The sequence below is a fragment of the Bufo gargarizans genome, chromosome 9, assembly GCF_014858855.1.
Source record: "Bufo gargarizans isolate SCDJY-AF-19 chromosome 9, ASM1485885v1, whole genome shotgun sequence".
In the NCBI taxonomy this organism is placed as follows: Eukaryota; Metazoa; Chordata; class Amphibia; order Anura; family Bufonidae; genus Bufo; species Bufo gargarizans.
Genome location: NC_058088.1, coordinates 148,494,988 through 148,513,835, shown reverse-complemented (window position 1 = coordinate 148,513,835; position 18,848 = coordinate 148,494,988). Strand labels below are relative to the sequence as shown.

The 18,848-nt window shown below is 43.3% G+C and overlaps 1 protein-coding gene across 2 annotated transcripts in view; it reads right to left on the bottom strand.

Moving 5' to 3' along the window:
* The window catches only part of TAF7L (TATA-box binding protein associated factor 7 like), a 73,657-nt gene that overhangs the window by 11,942 nt on the left and 42,867 nt on the right, over positions 1 to 18,848 (bottom strand). For both annotated transcript variants that reach the window (XM_044305170.1, XM_044305171.1), the window contains 5 exons: positions 18,653 to 18,779; positions 18,305 to 18,363; positions 18,144 to 18,216; positions 11,773 to 11,877; positions 3,871 to 4,035 (listed from right to left, as the gene is read on the bottom strand). In XM_044305170.1, the coding sequence (XP_044161105.1) occupies positions 3,871 to 4,035; positions 11,773 to 11,877; positions 18,144 to 18,216; positions 18,305 to 18,363; positions 18,653 to 18,779 (529 nt within the window). The remainder of the gene's footprint in view (positions 1 to 3,870; positions 4,036 to 11,772; positions 11,878 to 18,143; positions 18,217 to 18,304; positions 18,364 to 18,652; positions 18,780 to 18,848) is intronic.

Genomic DNA, 18,848 nt, shown 5'->3' with positions numbered 1-18,848 from the left:
TCTCTCCCAACACAACAGCTCCCCTTCCATTAAGATGCAAACTATCTGCAGAAAACTGTTTGTACCATAGTGAAAAGTCATCCCAGTTGTCTAGGAACCCAAACCCTTCTGCTCTACACAAAGACATAAGCCATGCATTTAACTCCCTAAGCTCCCGCTAACGGCCCTGTGTAGTGCATGGCACAGGCAGTATTCCAGAGATCACTACCTTGGAGGTCCTTCCTTTCAGTTTGGAGCCTAGTTCTTTAAAATTATCCTTAAGGACATTCCACCTACCATTTTTTTTGTCATTGGTACCAACAGGGACCACGACAGGTGGGTCATCCCCAGCCCCTCCCAGTAATTTATCCACCTATTCCACCACATGCCGAACCCTGACACCAGGGAGACAGCAAACCATTCAGTTGAGGCGGTCTTAGTGACAAATTATTCTGCCTTCCTGAATATAGAATCCCCTATAACCACTATCTGTCTAGGTCTACCTGCACTACCATCCCCCCGACTACTAGCTGGGCTGTTCTCCCGGCTGTTCGGGACAACAGCGGCTAGGGCTGCCATTTCTGAAACGGACACTTGCATCATTGCCCAACTTGGCAGTTTTGCTTGGAAGCTCAGAGACCGGATTGACCCTCCTCTTTTTGCATCCCTTTCTACTCCCTCCAAATACATTAACCCAGCGACCTGCCTGTTCCTTTGGATCCACCAACTGATCTCCAACTTTCATATCTACCCCACTAACTGCTTGCTCAGTGAGCAGCATGCTCCTCTCAAGATTGTCAGTCGCCCTCAGTGTTGCACTTTGCTCTCCCAGATCTCTAACACGAGCTTCCAGTTGGGCAACATGCTCACATCTTTCACAGTTGTATTCACCCTGAGTCAGCTTTCCAAATGCGTCCCTCGCGTGCTGATCGTGGGAACCGTTTATTCACTGTGGTAGCCTCGGTCCTGCTGAAGGATCTGAGACTACCATAGAAACTTATTAAAATGTCCAATAGGCTGTAGTTGTATTTCACTGCAATCTATGGGACAGGCGATCTAACAATTGCATGTTCAAGTCCCCTTAATGGGACTTAATATAAGTATTAAAAAATTAAAAATCACCATAAAAAAAATAAAAAGCACCTGAACTATTAAATGCCTCAACAATTAAAATATAAACATAATTATCCCGTATGAGGAAAATCATAACAGAAGAAAAAAAAAAGATTCAGCATTTGTAGTAATAAAAGTTACACACTCCAAAATGGTATTGTTGAAAACTACAGATAACCCCTCAAAAAAGGGCCCTCACACAGCTCCGTAGACATAACCGTAAAAAAATGTTATGAGGGTCTGAATACAGTGATGCAAATAAAAACAATTTTTTTAAATCAAAGTTTTAATTTTTTGTATGTATTGAAACACAAGAAAAACTATACAAATGTGGTATCGCCGTGATTGACCCAGAGAAGGACTTGGAAAAGCTCAATTTTACTGCACAGGGAACACAGTAAAAACAAAACCCATAAAACTAAGGCAGAAGAGCCACTCCATTTGGATTTTTTTTCCAGTTTCCCACTACATCGTATGCAATAATAAATGGTGCCATTAGAAAGTACAACTTGCCTTGCAAAAAAGAAGCCCTCATGTGGCCAAGTGTGCATAAAAAAACGAAGTTATTACTCCAGGAAATAAAAAAATTTGATGTACTTAATAACGTTAATAGTAACAAAAAAAGTAGAAAAATAAAAATTAAATTAAAATCACCCCTTTCCCCAAAAACGAACAAATAATAAAAATATAAATGTCATTTGTATCAGCAATATATTTTTTGAGCGCTTTGTATTCCATCAAAATATGGCGATGCAAAGATAAATCACGGGCCTGAGTGATCACATCTGCTTGAACTGTACATCACTGCTAGTGACATGTGACCACTGATGCTAGTCACCCTCAGAGGTCCCAGGACCAAGCCACTTTCTGGTCCTGTGGGGACCAAAAGTGGCCAGGAATGAGGCAGCAGCAGCAGCAAGGACATGGTGGGGTTGTCGGTGTCGGCACCGAGGCCAACTGTTTAAACTAGATAAATTTGTTATCCTTGTAATCATACTGACCCGCAGAATAGAGTTGTTGCAATACCAAATTTTTTAATTCAGTTTTGATACCATAAAAAAGTATTGCGATACTCTATACCAGTGTTTCTCAACCAGTGTGCCTCCAGCTGTTGCAAAATTACAACTCCCAGCACGCCCGGACAGCCTTTGGCGCACAGCATGCTGGGAGTTGTAGTTTTGCAACAGCTGGAGGCACACTGGTTGGGAAACACTGCTCTATACCATTCGATACCACGCAAAAAAAATAAACCTAAAAAGCCGCATTCCGCATTTTTAAAAATGGCGAATCGCACAGTTTTTGTTTATTTTTTCTGTTTCGGCGTTCACCGCATAGCTTTTTTTTATATTTTAATAGTTTGGACTTTTCTGATGTGGCGATATGTAATATGTTTATTTATTGTTTATACATTTTATATGTGAAATTGGGAAAGGGGGTGATTCATACTTAATATTTTGGTGTTTTTTTTGTAACTTTCATTTAAATAACCATTTTCCCCCTTGGGGGCCAGAACCTCAAATTTTTTTTCATCCGTTTTCCTATTCACCCTGATAGATCTCTATCAGGGTGAATAGGAGCTCACACTGTCCCTGCTGCCCTGTGCTCTGTGCACACAGCAGCATGGAGCTTACCATGGCAGCCAGGGCTTCAGTAGTGTCCTGGCTGCCATGGTAATCGATCGGAGCCCCAGGCTTACACTGCTGGGGCTCCGATCAGAAGCTGCCACCAATGAGGGGAGAGGACCCTGTGGCCACTGCCACCAATGATTTTAATACTTTGGTGTGGGGGCACTGTGCCAATGATTTTAATGGGGTGGGAGGTTGAGAGCGCACTGCGCCACCAATGATAATTACCCCTTAATACAGGAGTTGTTACTGGCAGATCAGCGGCAGTTAACCCCTCAGGTGCCGCAACTGAGGGGTTAACTGCCGCTGCTTGCAGCTCCCCGTCAGGGGCAGGTGCTGGCAATGCGATTCTGCTGCCGGCACCTGCCTCCTGTATAATGTGTTAAAGACTGACTACTTTATATGGGTCCAGACTTTAAGTATTAGGCTACACAGAGCTGCGCCCAGAGATGTCCCAGCACTTACCATTATTCCTGCGCGCCACTTTGTTCGCCCGCAGTGCCCCCATTACTGTCTCCTGCTCCATATGCTAATTACTTTCGGAGCAATGGGGAGGAGACATCAGCTTCTATAGTGGGCATTCCTTTTCCCTGGCAGTAGCGCTGTCCAATCGCAGCGCTGGGAGAAGGAACGCCCACTAGAGAAGCTGATGTCTCCTCCCTATTGCTCCGATAGTAATTAGCATATGGAGCAGGAGAGGAGACAGTAATGCAGTAATTGGGCACAGTGGGCGAACGGAGCGGTGCTCAGGAATAATGGTAAGTGCTGGGACATCTCTGGGCGCTGCTCTGTGTAGGAAAAGTCCTATCATTGGTGGCGCAGTGCGCCCACCCCTCCTCCGCCCCTCTCCCCGTTCATTCGTGGCAGCAGCAGCACAGGGGGAGGGAGACACTGCTTCCTCCTCCCCTGTGCTGCTGAGGGAACATGAGCGCGCAGCCCAGTATTGAAAAAATTGAAATCCCGGCATCGTATTGATACCGGGACAAAAGTATCGATTGGGCATCGAAATTTTTGATACCCGCAACAACCCTACCGCAGGATAAAGATAGCATATCATTTATAACATTTAGTCAATGCTGTAAATACAAAACCAGTTTTAGCAGGATTATAAGCAGGAAAAGTAATATGAGTTTTTACAAATGTTAACATTCACCTATCTGATTGGTACCCCCATCCTGGCCATTTGAACGCCCTCGCTGCTCATCTTCAGTTTCCATAATGTTCAGGTCTTCCTCTTCTTGCCGTTCTCTTTCCTCTTCCTCTCCATCACTGCTGCTACTAATGTCATTAAAGATCTCACGAAGTTCATCTCGTTCCACTGAAAGGGTTTTGAAAAAAATTAAATACAAGTAAATAAATCTACATTAGTGAACCAATTCAAGGATAGAAATGCATGATACGATAATATAATCTCGTCTCCTTTAGCCATAAAAAAAGTATAGACTATAAAATATGGAAAAAAAAGGACTAGTTTTTAACCTTTTGTTATTGCATTTTCTGCAACGAATACAGAAAAAAAGAAGAAGAGAAAGAGAAAGTGATCAGGTGTAGAAATAATAGGGAAATGATCATTACTGACCCATAAACATTACAACATCCCATTGTAATCATATAACGCTACAAGTTGTTTAAGGTTTCAAAGTTAGTCACTTTTTTTTTTATTTAAAAGCACCTTTGGAGGCAATTTTTGTTTATGATTGCATTTTACTCATTTTTGGCAAAAAAAATCATATTTCCAATTGGCCTTAATTAAAAATATTGAGCCACTCTGTCACTAAGGGTTAACTGTTTTTCTAACTGTGTGACTGGTTCTTTCACTTTGTGCCGTTTATCTAATAAACCTAATCTCTAAACTACTGAGAGGCTGCAAACACTTCTTTAAAAGGAAAGTGTCATCAGAAAATGATCTGCTTTTTAAATCACTTTTTTATGTTTAACAATTTTAAACAATTTGTGATGTTATTTTTAATTTTCCTTGTCACTTTTTATATTTAAACTAAAACTAAAAATCCTGCAGTTTTCACACTGGCCACTATGTCGAATAATAGGAGCCACTTCTTGGTTTATACAGATCACTGCAGTTAACTCTAATCCTGACTGTAATGATATGACCTCTGTGTATAGATGAGACTGGATCCACCATTCACAATAGGCGATTGTCAAAGCTCATCTATTCTTTCCTTATACAATCACCTCTGCACAGATGACACAGCGTGCCTAGAAAACTCTCCTATTGTAGTCAATGAGGTCCCCTCCTGACCATTGTGTCTATGACCAATGTGATGCCATAAAGCAATTTATTTTTAATGCTGTGTAAATGCTGTTAAGAACAGCTCAGGCAAGATGGCGCCCCATAATAATGTTCAGGAAATAAAATGTAAAAAAAAATCCACAATCAGAAAATAAAAACAGATGAGTAAAAATAAGAGATGTGTTGCTTTTTGGTTTTAGTAGTCAGATAAAGTTTTTTTGTGACACATTTCCTTTAAGCCAAATCTTTATCAGTACGATAATAATTGAGCTATAATTAGTGTTTATAATGTCAGAGAGCAGAGATAAGAAGCCTGTCTGCTCCCCAGATGACGGAAAAGACAGAAAATTCACAGGCAGCTAGTAGAGCATCTCAGCTATGTACAGAAAAATAAATAAAAAATAAATAAAAGATTCCATATTTTTAATAAAGACCAATAAAAAAAACTGATTTTAGCTAAAAATAAGTACAGTGCAATAATAAAAAATTTTTTCCCCCAAAGGTGTACATAGCCTTTAATAATCCATTTTTATTTGTATGTTCTTACTTTTTCTTAGTAATAACCTTTGTGAGTTTTCAGATTTCCTGCCAGCGACAACACAGTCTGGTCAGTGGCACCAGACACTAATTTGTTTATAAAGACTTAGGCCTGTTTCACATTTGCGTTAGAGATCCGGCAGGGAAGTGGCGGCAATCCAGGCAGAAACCCGACAAATATGCAGAGAGTGTACAGACAAATGTCTCTGCGCACATTGGTTTTCGTCTGGCCACTTCTCGTTTGCCAGGTTGCGGCCGGATCTCCTCCGTTCCCCATTATTGTGAATGTGGTTGGCAGATGTCAGTTAGCACCCAGCAGTGCCAGATCCAGACATCTCCGGAAAGGCTGCTCCCCTGCCAGAACAGCCTGTCGGAAATGTATAATGCAAATGTGAATCAAGCCTAAGGCTATATTCGCACAGAAAGAATCTGCCATGGATTCTGTCGCAGAAAACGACTAGTTCCTGGAGCAAATCAGTGATCAAAATGTCAGCTTCCCATTGACTTCCAATGCATGCGCAGTTCACAGCCGATACCTCTCCAGCTTAGAAGCCACCCTGTGTACACTATATAGGATCTGTGCATGTGTCGTGCAGAGATACGCTATGCAGGTGCCATTAAAAATGACATCCCCATGGAAAAAAAATAATAATAATGATTAAGTAAAAAAATAAATGAAAAGAATTCGGGTATTCCAATTAAACTACTTCTCAAAACATACTTGAATTACAACAAAAACAATAAGGAAAAAAAGTGACATATTTCCTTTAAAGGGGTTCTGCATTGTGTTTAAACTGATGATCTATCCTCTGTATAGATCATCAGCATCTGATCGGCGGGGGTCCGACACCAGGGACCCCCGACGATCAGCAGTTTGAGAAGGCAGCAGCGCAGACTTCTCACTGTTTACCGCTGGCCCAGTGACGTCTCGACTAGTATCAACTTGCCTGGGCACGGCTAAGCTCTGTTCACTTGAATGGAGCTTATCCCCACCCAGGCAAGTTGATACTAATCGTGACGTCACTGGGCCAGCGGTAAACAGTGAGAAGGCCGCGGCGCTACTGGAGCGCTGCTCCCTTCTCAAACAGCTGATCAGCGGGGGTCCCGGGTGTCGGACCCCCGCCGATCAGATGCTGATGATCTAGCCAAAGGATAGATCAGTTTAAACAAACTGCAGAACCCCATTAATTTATCCGTAGCAAAACGTAAGCAATTCCGAAATTGCTTCTATGTTTCTGAAAAAAGTCAGTATCCTGGGAACCTGAAAATAAAATTGAAGAAAGAAAGAAAGAAAGAAAGAGGGGAAAACAAAAGAAAACAAAAGGAGAAAGAAGGCTTGCAATGAGAAAACACAAACCACCACAAAGGAACCAAATAGAAAAAGAGAAATAAGGAGAATGTCTCTGAACCGCACGACAACCTCCATGTCACAAAACTGGTGGATTAGTGCTCTTTCACACCTGCGTTCTTTTCTTCTGGCATAGAGTTCCGTCGTCGGGGCTCTATGCCGGAAGAATCCTGATCAGTTTTATCCTAATGCATTCTGAATGGAGAGAAATCCGTTCAGGATGCATCAGGATGTCTTCAGTTCCGGAACGGAACGTTTTTTGGCCGGAGAAAATACCGCAGCATGCTGCGCTTTTTGCTCCGGCCAAAAATCCTGAAGACTTGCCGCAAGGCCGGATCCGGAATTAATTCCCATTGAAAGGCATTGATCCAGACTTAAGCTAAACGTCGTTTCGGCGCATTGCCGGATCCGACGTTTAGCTTTTTCTGAATGGTTACCATGGCTGCCGGGACGCTAAAGTCCTGGCAGCCATGGTAAAGTGTAGCGGGGAGCAGCATACTTACCGTCCGTGCGGCTCCCGTTTTCTGCGACAGATCCGTCTTCAAATGCTTTCAGTACACTTGCGTTTTTCCGGATCCGGCGTGTAATTCCGGCAAGTGGAGTACACGCCGGATCCGGACAACGCAAGTGTGAAAGAGGCCTTACCCACCACTGTCTGCTCTATATACCAAATGGTATTTTGAGAACAAGAATGGAGCTTAACTGTGATCTCCACAGCACTCCGCTGTGGTTCCATTGCGGTTCTCGCATATTAAACTGTTCTAATATTTCTGTAATTTTCTGACTTTGATTAAGAAAATAGCTTCCATCCTCTCCCCGCTCTATTTGAATTCCTAGGTAGTGAGCAATGTTCCCCAACTCTTTAATTTCTAAATTTTGTTTCAGTTTGTGAACTATTTGGTCATAGTCCCCTTGTTCAAAACACGTCAAGATGTCATCAACATAAACTAAGATGTATGTCCACTTGTTCTCTTGATTCTTTGAATACAGACATGGATTTTCTTTACTTCTTGAGAATCCTTCTTTTGTTAGTATTTTGTTCACTTTTGCATCCCACACTCTTGCCGCTTGCTTGAGCACCTAGATGCTCTTTTGCAGCCTGCATATAAGGTTCTTTTCCATCTCAAATTCTGGTGGCTGTTCCATGTATAGCTCCTCCTCGATCTCTCCATACAGAAAAGTAGTTTTGACGTCTAGGTGCTTCACTTGCATTCCTTTTCCGGCAGCAATGCCAAGGAGTGTTCTTATGATGGAATGTTTCACAACTGGAGCAAATGTCTTATCGTAATCATCTCCAAATTTCTGGGAGTATCCCCTGGCAACTAATCTTACTTTGTATCTATAGATGATTCCTTCTGCATCGTATTTCACTTTAAAATGCGACCAGGAGGGACTTCTGTTAGCGACCAAGTTTTAGTTTCTTGAAGGGATTTTATTTCTTCTTCAGTTGCTTTTCTTCACTGATCGGCTTCCCTTCTCGGCAAAGTTTCTATGTCTTCCCAGGATGTTGGATGTGTTTTAGCAGCGTATGATAACCTGCAAGGTGCTATCCCTTTTGTTATCCGAGGGGATCTTCTGATTTCTTGTAGTTCAGTGGGTACTGGCTCTTTGATTGTAAGTTCCACTTTTTGCTCAGGCTCTTGTCCTGCTTCGCATGGGTCAGCGTTTCTTGCCGCTTTAACGCGCAAATCCTCTCCATATTTTTCAAGAATTGTATTATCTGGTGCTTCGCTTTCATCAAAATAAACACTGCGGCTTACTGTGACCTTGTTGGTCTTTGGACAAAGGATTCCATATCCCTTACTCTGCTCATTGTAGCCCACCAGAATGCATTCTATGGCTTTGTTTTCCAACTTGGAGAGTTTCTCACTTGTAATATAGGCTTATGTTTTACAGCCAAACACTCTGATGTGCCCTATGTTAGGTTTTGATCCATTCCACATGGTGGACTTTCAATCGTTTTTGATGGGAGCCTGTTTTGTAGGTATGTTGCAGTCATTATCGCTTCTCCGCAGTTTTTGTTAGGTAATGCAGCGTCTGAAATCATATGTCTGGTGATTACTACAAGAGTGCGATTCTTTCTGTCTGCTACGCCATTTTGCTCAGGAGTGTATGGTGCAGTTGTTTGGTGTATAATACCTTATTTCTTTAGGTATGATTCCATCTCTGTACTCATATATTCCCCTCCATTGTCAATGCGAATTATTTCAGGTTTCCTTTGAAACTTGTTGCTTGTCATAGCTAAAAACTCTTGAATAAGTTTTTCTAATGTCTCACTTTTGTGCTTCATTAGATACGTTATTGTGTACCTAGAATAATAGTCTATGAAAGTCAGTAAACATCTGTTCCCGCCGGGTGTGGTGGTTTTCATCGGTCTGCACACATCGCTGTGTATCAGTTCCATGGGTTTAGTGTTTTTTCTCTGACTGGTCTGTGGAAGAGAGGTTCGGCTGGCCTTTGCTTTGATGCAACACGTGCACTTGCTGAGTGTGTGGCAAGGCAATATTTTCATGTCTTCTGATAGACCTCTCTTTGCAAAGTCCTTTATAGCTTCTGGGTTTCGATGCCCCAAGTGGATGGACTTGTCATGTAGGTTATGAGTTGCCGCTTGATGTTCATTTAACCTTACTCTTGCTAGAATTTGCTTTCCGTTTTTTTAATTGTGCATTCATTACCTCTGAACTGGACAGTGAGTCCATTGCTTGCAAGGGTTTTTAACTGATAGGAGGCTTTCTTCTAGACTTGGAACATACAGAACATTCTTTACAAGGATGCTCTGCTTGCCACTGATGTCGTTTTGCAGTTCAGGAACCCCTGACCATTACCTTCTGCTGTAATACTTTTCCCATTTGCTAGGAAGACTTTGTCTCCTCGCTTGTCTTGTGACTTGTTGCCCCTGAATCAATGTACCATCCGTGTAAGGTACTATTCAGAGTCACTTTAAAAGTACCACTCCATGATGCACTTTCATTTTCTTTCATGACCGCTTTAGCTCTTTCTCTTGTGGGTAGCTCCCGCTTTCGCTGCTCAGCTTTCCAGATTGAACAGTTCTTTTCCAGATGACTGGCCTTTTTTGCAGCGCAAACATAGCCTTTCTTTATTTCTTTGCTTTGTCTTATGCCTTCATACACCTTCGGAGCTGTCTCTGATCTCTCGTTCTCTTCACTATGCAGATTTTCCTTTCTTCTGCTGTATTCATCAATTAATTTTCCCTTAAAATATTCTAGCGTCAGTTCAGTTTCCGGTCTAGCTTCTAGAGCATTTATAAGGGCATTGTAAGATTCTGGAAGACTGCATAGCAGTAATCCTACTACATGATTGTCTTTCATTTCTTCACCTATTGCACCAGGCTGGTCCACAATCTCTAGCATAGCCTTTACAGGTTCACCCATTTCCTGCCCCTTTTTCAGCCTCATCTTATACAGTTTGCGCAGCAGATATATAGTTTACTGTTTAGGCTTGCACGTTCATGCAGCTTTTACAATGCAGTCCACATACCTTTAGCTGTTTTCTTTCCTTATATGAATGAGTTGATCATCCTCCACAGGCTTATGACTGCTTTTGCTTGCCTGTTTTTCTATCCCATTCTTCCGGGTTTGCATTGGGTCTGTGTGTCTCTAGTACCTGCCACAAGTCATCTTTGGATAACATTTCAAGCTTAAACTGCCATAGCTGGTAGTTGGCATTGTTGAGCTTTGTTATTGTAAACTTCATATCTGAAGCATTTGCCATCTTTCAGTGAATTGGATGCAGCTCTTGTTTCCTCACACAGGATTTGGTAGGAGTTTTCCTTTTTCTAATGTGTAGAGCTGGGCCCATAACCTGCTGGTTGTGGGTTAGCAGCAAATGATGGCCAATGGGATAGAGAAGGCGCTCATAGGGTAAGTAAATTCAAACAAACAGATTTCTAATGAAAGAAATGGTTTGCTCACCTACTGCGGTTGCATCAATTGGATGCAACTGCAATGGAGATCAAGTATAGATAAGGGATGGTTGGTGCAGCCGTGACACTCTCCTAACCCTCCCGGCTCAGACTTGATAAAGGGGACTTTACCCCGAAACGCGTTGTCTTACGAATAAATGGAATACTGCCGAAATTAAAACACGGTCCTTGTTTGGTTGTCTCGTGCGCCCCCAGCAGTCCACACGCTCCACTTAAGGTGTAGCGTACTTCTCTTCGGTTGTGGGTTAGAGAAGACACTAGTAGCTTGTGATGAGGCAGAACTTTGTTTATTGTGTGGATTAAAGAGGACCTTTCATCAGAAAATAGTGTCTTAAATTCTTATACAACCTTATGAGGCTGCTCTCACAGATTTTTTTTTTCCAAATGCACCCCCTATTCAGCCGCGTTTATGCTCTCCCTGGCAGCGAGCACATCCAATCGCAGCACCCCGGTCTTAGCCAGGGAGAAGGAGCTCAAGTTCTCGTGAGATTCGCAAGAACTTGAGCTTCTAGACATCCGGATCGAGTGCCATCTTGGAGTCCCCAGCGCGATGCTCTGCATAACCGCACCCACCAGAACGTAGAGAACAACGCCTACTATAACTTTGTCGCCTCATTTGCATATGAGGCGACGAAACTAACAGAGTGTAGCGGCCAAACGGGGGGGTCCATTTGAAAAAATAAATAAAAAAGTGTCCGGACATCAATGAGAGCAGCCCTATAAGGTCGTATAAGAATTGAACACACTATTTTCTAATGAAAGGTCCTCTTTAAGTTCCAAACATACAGCAGCCATCTTGGTAAAAAAAGAGAGAGAGAACCAGAAAGTTTTACAGATATACACAACTGATAACCTTAACACACAGTGCCATCTACTGGTCAAGTGATATTAATACTGTATATGGTACATACATCCCCAACAAATATACCATGAACAAGCAACTTCAAAAACCAGCAAAAAGAATGAAAAAATGTACCTGAAGACCCACGCCCTTGTTTCATTCCAGACATTCCAGGAGAACCATCTAGGCCAGTCAGATTTTCATTTTCTTTGGACTCATCCTCAGCGATCACCTCCCATCCTAATTGTTATTTTCAAGGAAAAATTGCAAAACTCCACAAGCAACATAACATCCACCTATAGCTACGAGTCCTTTCTGATCGTTTATAGACCAGTTAAATCATACACTTGCCAGATATGATGGAAAGCTACAAGATAATTACTTTTAAATACCGTATTTTTCGCCCCATAAGACGCACTTTTTCCCCCCCAAAAAATCGGGGGGCAATGCCCCTGCGTCTTATGGGGCGAATGCGGACAATTTAACATCGCTGGATGCGATGTAGCGTACGCTGGGGCCGGGGGAGGGACTGGAGGAGGAGCTGGGGGCCGGGAATAGCGGCGGGGCGGTGCAATCAATGTACTATAGCCCCGCCCCGCCCCGCCGCTCCGATATACTAATATTAAATGTCTTATTCGATTAAAATATATTAGATATGCCCCCTCACTCCTATATTGCTAATTGTACCTTAAATCCTATTCCTAGCTTCTGTAATGCAGGACGGGCGGGCGGCAGCGTGACTCCCTGATGTCACGTGCCTGCGCCGCCTACTTTATGAATGGGCAAGTGACGTCAGCGAGTGACGCGCCGGCCGCCCGGCCTGCATTACAGAAGCTAGGAATAGGATGTAAGGTACAATTAGCAATATAGGAGTGAGGGGGCATATCTAATACATTTTAATCGAATAAGACATGTAATATTAGCACTGGGGGCGGCAGAGGCGGGGGCGGGTGGGTGAGCTGATCTGTGGATGGCACAGTTAAGGGGGGGGGGGGGTCTGTGGATGCCACTGTTATGGGCTGGGGGGCTGTGGATGCCACTGTTTTGGGCTGGGGGGCTGTGGATGGCACATATATAACAGTGCCATCCACAGATCCCCCCCCTGTAACAGTGCCATCCACAGATCCCCCCCCTGTAACAGTGCCATCCACAGATCCCCCACCCCCTGTAACAGTGCCATCCACAGATCCCCCCCCTGTAACAGTGCCATCCACAGATCCCCCCCCTGTAACAGTGCCATCCACAGATCCCCCCCCTATAACAGTGCCATCCACAGATCCCCCCCCTATAACAGTGCCATCCACAGATCCCCCCCCTGTAACAGTGTGTCAGTCATCCACAGATCCCCCCCCCCCATAACAGTGTCAGTCATCAACAGATCCCCCCCATAACAGTGTCCGTCATCCACAGATCCCCCCCATAACAGTGTCCGTCATCCACAGATCCCCCCATAACAGTGTCCGTCAACCACAAATCCCCCCATAACGGTGTCCTTCACAGATCCCCAGTAATAGTGCCACCCACAGACCACCATTAGTTCCAAACCCACCAAAAGCTAAAAATATTTTTTTTCTTATTTTCCTCCCCAAAAACCTAGGTGCGTCTTATGGGCCGGTGCGTCTTATAGGGCAAAAAATACGGTACTTAATACCCTTCTGCCACTCTGACTTCCTTTCCCTAGCCCATTTCAAAGAACAGTACGGGCTCATTTATACTTGCATATAAAATACGGATAAAAAAAAAAAAGGTTGCAATGTTTTTTTTTTCTGTATTTGTTTTACTTCATTTTTCATCTGCATTTGTTTCTTTTTAAATTAAGGATTGCACTATTTTGCTGTGTCTGTAATGTTAGAGAAATTAGAATGATGTAAAAAAGGAAGGCATATGCACATGTGATCGATGCAAACACGGAACATGAATTTTTAATTCAACTCAGTAGGTGAAAACTTATTACAGTAATAAAAATACTTATAGAAGACTACCAGACTGCATGAAGTAAATAGTACACTTATTTTGCAAAATTAATAAGAAACTTAATGTATTAAAAACAAGTGCAGGGAAATGGCGGCATCAACCGAAAGAGGGCACGATGGAAACTATTCATACTAATCCAACGAAATGAAATCCAAGTTAAAGGGCAAGAAATAATAATACAAGTGTGCAAAGGACAGAATCAATTACCCATAGAGTGCCTCCTCCGGGATCGTGCCAACCCCGACGCACGTTTTGACTAACCTTCTGTGGGTTCGCCGAAACGTGTCGGGGTTGGCGCCATCCCGGAGGAGGCACTCTATGGGTAATTGATTCTGTCCTTTGCACACTTGTATTATTATTTCTTGCACTTTAACTTGGATTTCATTTCGTTGGATTAGTATGAATAGTTTCCATCGTGCCCCCTTTCGGTTGATGCCGCCTTTTCCCTGTACTTGTTTTTAATACATTAATTTTCTTATTAATGGTTGTGTGAATGAGCCCCTTACATTGATAAGCTATAAGGCATTAGTATAGAAAGTATACGACTAAACTAAACTAATGTTTCCTAACAAAAGGGGGGGGGGGGGTGTTATAAAGTTTATTTTAAAATAAAACCATTTTTCCCATTAAAAGTGATGTTATTTTGTAAAAGTGGTAATAACATAAAACATATGCATATACAGTGATACCTCGGTTCACGAACGCTTCTGTTCACGAACAACTCGGTTCACGAACAGAAAAGTTCATAAAAATATGCTCCGGTTCACGAACTCCGCCTCGGTTCACGAACAGGAGCCGCGGCCATTTTAATGCTATTTCCAGGCTGTCACATGGTCGTGACTTCCTGTAGGAAGAGGGTGGAGAGAAGAAGAGACACAGATAGAAGTACTGTGAGTACTCTGCAAACATTATAAGTGATTTTTTTATTTTTGGTGTGCTTTTTAGCAAATACAGTACTGTACTTACTGTATTGTACAGTTCCCCCTGATGTCATTATGGAGGGGGACTCTCCCTCCAAACAATAACTGCCTCCCACCTGCCTTCCTCCATGCCAGAAGTCATCTCAAGCAAGGTTAGTGTCCTCTCTTTATACATTACTATACTGTACTAATGTGTATTGTAATTTGTTTCATATTTTTGTGCTTCAAAAACCCCCAAAAAAAGGTCAGCACGGATTAACTGGATTTACATTGAACCCTATGGGAAAATGTGCCTCGGTTCGCGACCAATTCGGTTCGCGACCAGAGTCAGTTCACGAATTAAGTTCGTGAACCGAGGTATCACTGTATATGCTATCACACCGCAACACATAATGAAGATGTTAGTTAACCCTTTCAGGATGCTATTTTAATTTTTCCTTTGCCGCCTTTCAACAGACACTTTTTTGTTTTCTGTTTTTTGCAGGACAAGTTGTATTTTTAACAGCACTTTTTATTTTTCCATACCTTGCAATGGAAAACAAGAAAAAATTCTGTGTGTTTTTTCGGTTTCTGTTTTTACGAAGTTCACTGTGCACTAAAATTACATGACAAGCTTATTCTGCTTACAGCTTATTCTGCTTACCAGTACAATTATGGTGATACCAAATGTATATAGTTTTATTATGTTTTAGTACATTACCATATTCTGACAGCTATAACTTTTATATTTGACTAGAGAGCTGTATAAAAAGGTACCACTAGGGGTACATACAAATTCTTGATCACTCTTTATTACATTTTTGGGTGGACAAGGTGACGGGGAAAAAAAAAAAGGCAAATCGCACAAGTACAAGTACACCGCGTATGAAAAAGTTTGGCTGTGGCAATACCTGTTAGGTTTATTTTTTATTCTTTACTTTGATATCTAAAATTAGTAACGGGGGGTGTTGTGAATTTTTTATATTTCAGCTTTTTTGTACATTTTTTCCATCTTTCCCTTTACGATAAGTTTTAGTCCCATTAGGGACTGTGGTCTATGGGATTCTGAGAAGCTGTCTGAGAAGCAGTGTCTAGTGTACAGCTTTTCAGGCAGCCCCAGACAGTCATAGCAACCGATCAAAGACCTGCGATTTTGCCGCTGGGGCTCAGATCAGAAGGTAGAGCAAGCTCTATTGACTGCAGCATCTGAGGGGTTAAATTACCAAGATCAGTGTCACCTCCGAACCCAGTCATTGTGGCCGGGTGCCTGCTGTATTGCAAAGCTGGCACCCGATTTGTATGGCAAAGGCTCAGCAAGTGAGCTTGCTCCATACACTTTACACTGCTCTGCGACATAACTCTACATCACGGGTTAAACTGCCCATGAACACAGTTAAATACAAGAAAAACTATGCTGTTTTTTCCTATTCTCCCGCCCCAAAAAAAATATGTTAATAAGTATCATCTTCCCCCAAAAACAACAAGCCCTCATAAGTTCTGGCTCTTGGAATGTGGCAACATGATATTGTGCAAAAGTACAAAAAAAAATAAAAAAATTAAAACCCTCCCACAAAACTACACATATTTGGTACATAATCGTACTGTTCCACTGAATAACAGTAACAAGCTAGTTATGATGCACAATTTTCCCATCACATGCAATCGGGGCATAATCGCTAGGAAATGCCCCCCATTGTCTGATAGGTGCGGGTCCCACCTCTGGGACCCACACCCACAAGGAGAACAGAGCGGAGAGAGCTGTGGCTGGAGGATCACGGGTTTCCCGGGGTCCGTCCACCACCAAGCGTTGCTCCCATACAAGTAAATGGGAGCGCACCCCCCTGCTCTCATTCATTTCTATGGTGCAGATGGAAATAGCCAAGCCAGTGCTCTGCTATTTTTGGCGGCCCCATTGAAATGAATGGAGGACGGCTGCGCATGCGCAGTGCGCCCTCAATTCATTTCCCCGCTCTGTTCTTGTTGTAGGTGCGGAAAAGAGTCAGAAATGCCAGCCTTAAAGGGAACCTGTCACCCAAAAATCGCCTATTAAGCTGTTTACAGTACCTTATAGTGCTGTATAGTCGTTTCCTGATGCACTTTTTGTTAGTTTTGCAGCATGTATGCTCAGTCAGAAATCGATGTTATATTCAGCTGCTGCCCCGTGCTTCAAGTCAGGCTTGAAGTCACGGGGGCAGCGGCCTCGGCGTCTTACATGGCCCTCTCCCCGCCCCCTGCCTCTGTGACTGACAGCCGAAATCCGATTCCGGGACCGCGCTCAACGGCCGCATGCGCAGTAAAGGGCGGCAGGAGCGCGGTCCCGGCTGCCGCGCGTACTACGCGCCGTCTTACTTTCGCCGCACTGCGCATGCGCCCGACATCCTGTATCAAACGCGCCCGCGCCCAGATGCCGGGCGCGTTTGATACAGGATGTCGGGCGCATGCGCAGTGCGGCGAAAGTAAGACGGCGCGTAGTACGCGCGGCAGCCGGGACCGCGCTCCTGCCGCCCTTTACTGCGCATGCGGCCGTTGAGCGCGGTCCCGGAATCGGATTTCGGCTGTCAGTCACAGAGGCAGGGGGCGGGGAGAGGGCCATGTAAGACGCTGAGGCCGCTGCCCCCGTGACTTCAAGCCTGACTTGAAGCACGGGGCAGCAGCTGAATATAACATCGATTTCTGACTGAGCATACATGCTGCAAAACTAACAAAAAGTGCATCAGGAAACGACTATACAGCACTATAAGGTACTGTAAACAGCTTAATAGGCGATTTTTGGGTGACAGGTTCCCTTTAAAGGGAATCTGTCACCTGGATTTTGGGTATATAGCTGAGGACACAGGCTGCTAGATCACTGCTAGCACATCTGCAATATCCAGTCCCCATAGCTCTGTGTGCTTTTATTGTGTAAAAAAAAAAAAAATACACACACATATATATATATATATATATATATATATATATGAACCTTAGACGAGTCCTGTCTCCTCCATGCTTCAGAAAGGAGTCCAGCCACTCCCACTGTGAAGGAGCCCAGAACCGCCCTGCATCCTCCGAATATCCTCCTTGCTCCCCGACGTCACAAAGCTAGAGTGCCGTAATCTCGCGATGCACAAGCTAGCGCATGCGCATTTCGTTCCCCGAGGCCGATGCCAGCACAGGGAAGGAACACTATACCGACACTGCGCATGCGCTAGCTTGTGCATTGCAAAATTATGGCGCTCTAGCTTTGTGACGTCAGGGAGAAAGGAGGAGATTAAGAGTATGTGGGGCGGTGCTAGGCTCCCTCACAGTGGGCGTGGCTGGGCTCCGGATACGTTAGTAACTGCCCCTTGGGGTTCTTGCCTCATTTACATATACAATCATTTTTTTGACACAATAAAAGCACACAGAGCTATGTGGAATGGATATTGCAGATGTGCTAGCAGCGATCTAGCAGCCCATGTCCTCAGCTCTATACCCAAAATCCAGGTGACAGGTTCCCTTTAATAAAATCCCTCAAGGCATATACGTCTCATAAGAACAACGGATAACTCATTTACTGACAATTACGTCTCTTCCCACTTCATATTTACCACCATATTTCTGTCTTTCGGATAACTGCATCAGTAAAATAATCATTACAGAAAAAAAAGATACGGACACTGACTGCCTCTGCATCTGTGCTCAAAAGACGTTTCACTTCTTTCTCCACATCTGGAGACTCGATGTACTGAAAATGCAAAGATCAATATTTTAGCCACTGAAAAACAGCTACACTGCAGTGTACAATTGTGAAAAAAATAAAAAAGGCCACGCACCTTTTTTTTGGCAGTTTTCCTGAAGCGCCTTTTGCGCACATTCTTTAGAGGTAGGGTTACTAAAAAGAAGAGGACAAAGTGTTATAAACCAAAATTAAAAAAGGTTGTCCACATTTTTACCTAAAAATAAATACATTATTTTTAATTCCACTCCTCAACGTTCAATTCTGGCTCTGTGGGTCCCTGTCTTTACTGCACTACCGGCGCCCGCATGTTAACTTCCTCCATGCTCCGATGCAGACAAAGTCCATTGTGGATGGCTCCTGTACAAAAACAGGGCCTTTACAGATCCATCATCATAATACTATCACCACCTTAGATATTCCTCAATAAAATAAGACGACTTACTGCCGTGATTCCAAATAAATTTCTTTTCTCTGTCCCTGTCCTTTTTTTTGCTGGCCTTTGGGTCACTTGCTCCAGTTGGTTCCTCTAGAGGAGGGTAAAGGTCACCATCAAGGGAACAAACTAACATCTAAAAATAAATGAAGCATTACAAACAAAAATACTATTAACTGGTGCGTTTACATCTAAATAGTAAAAG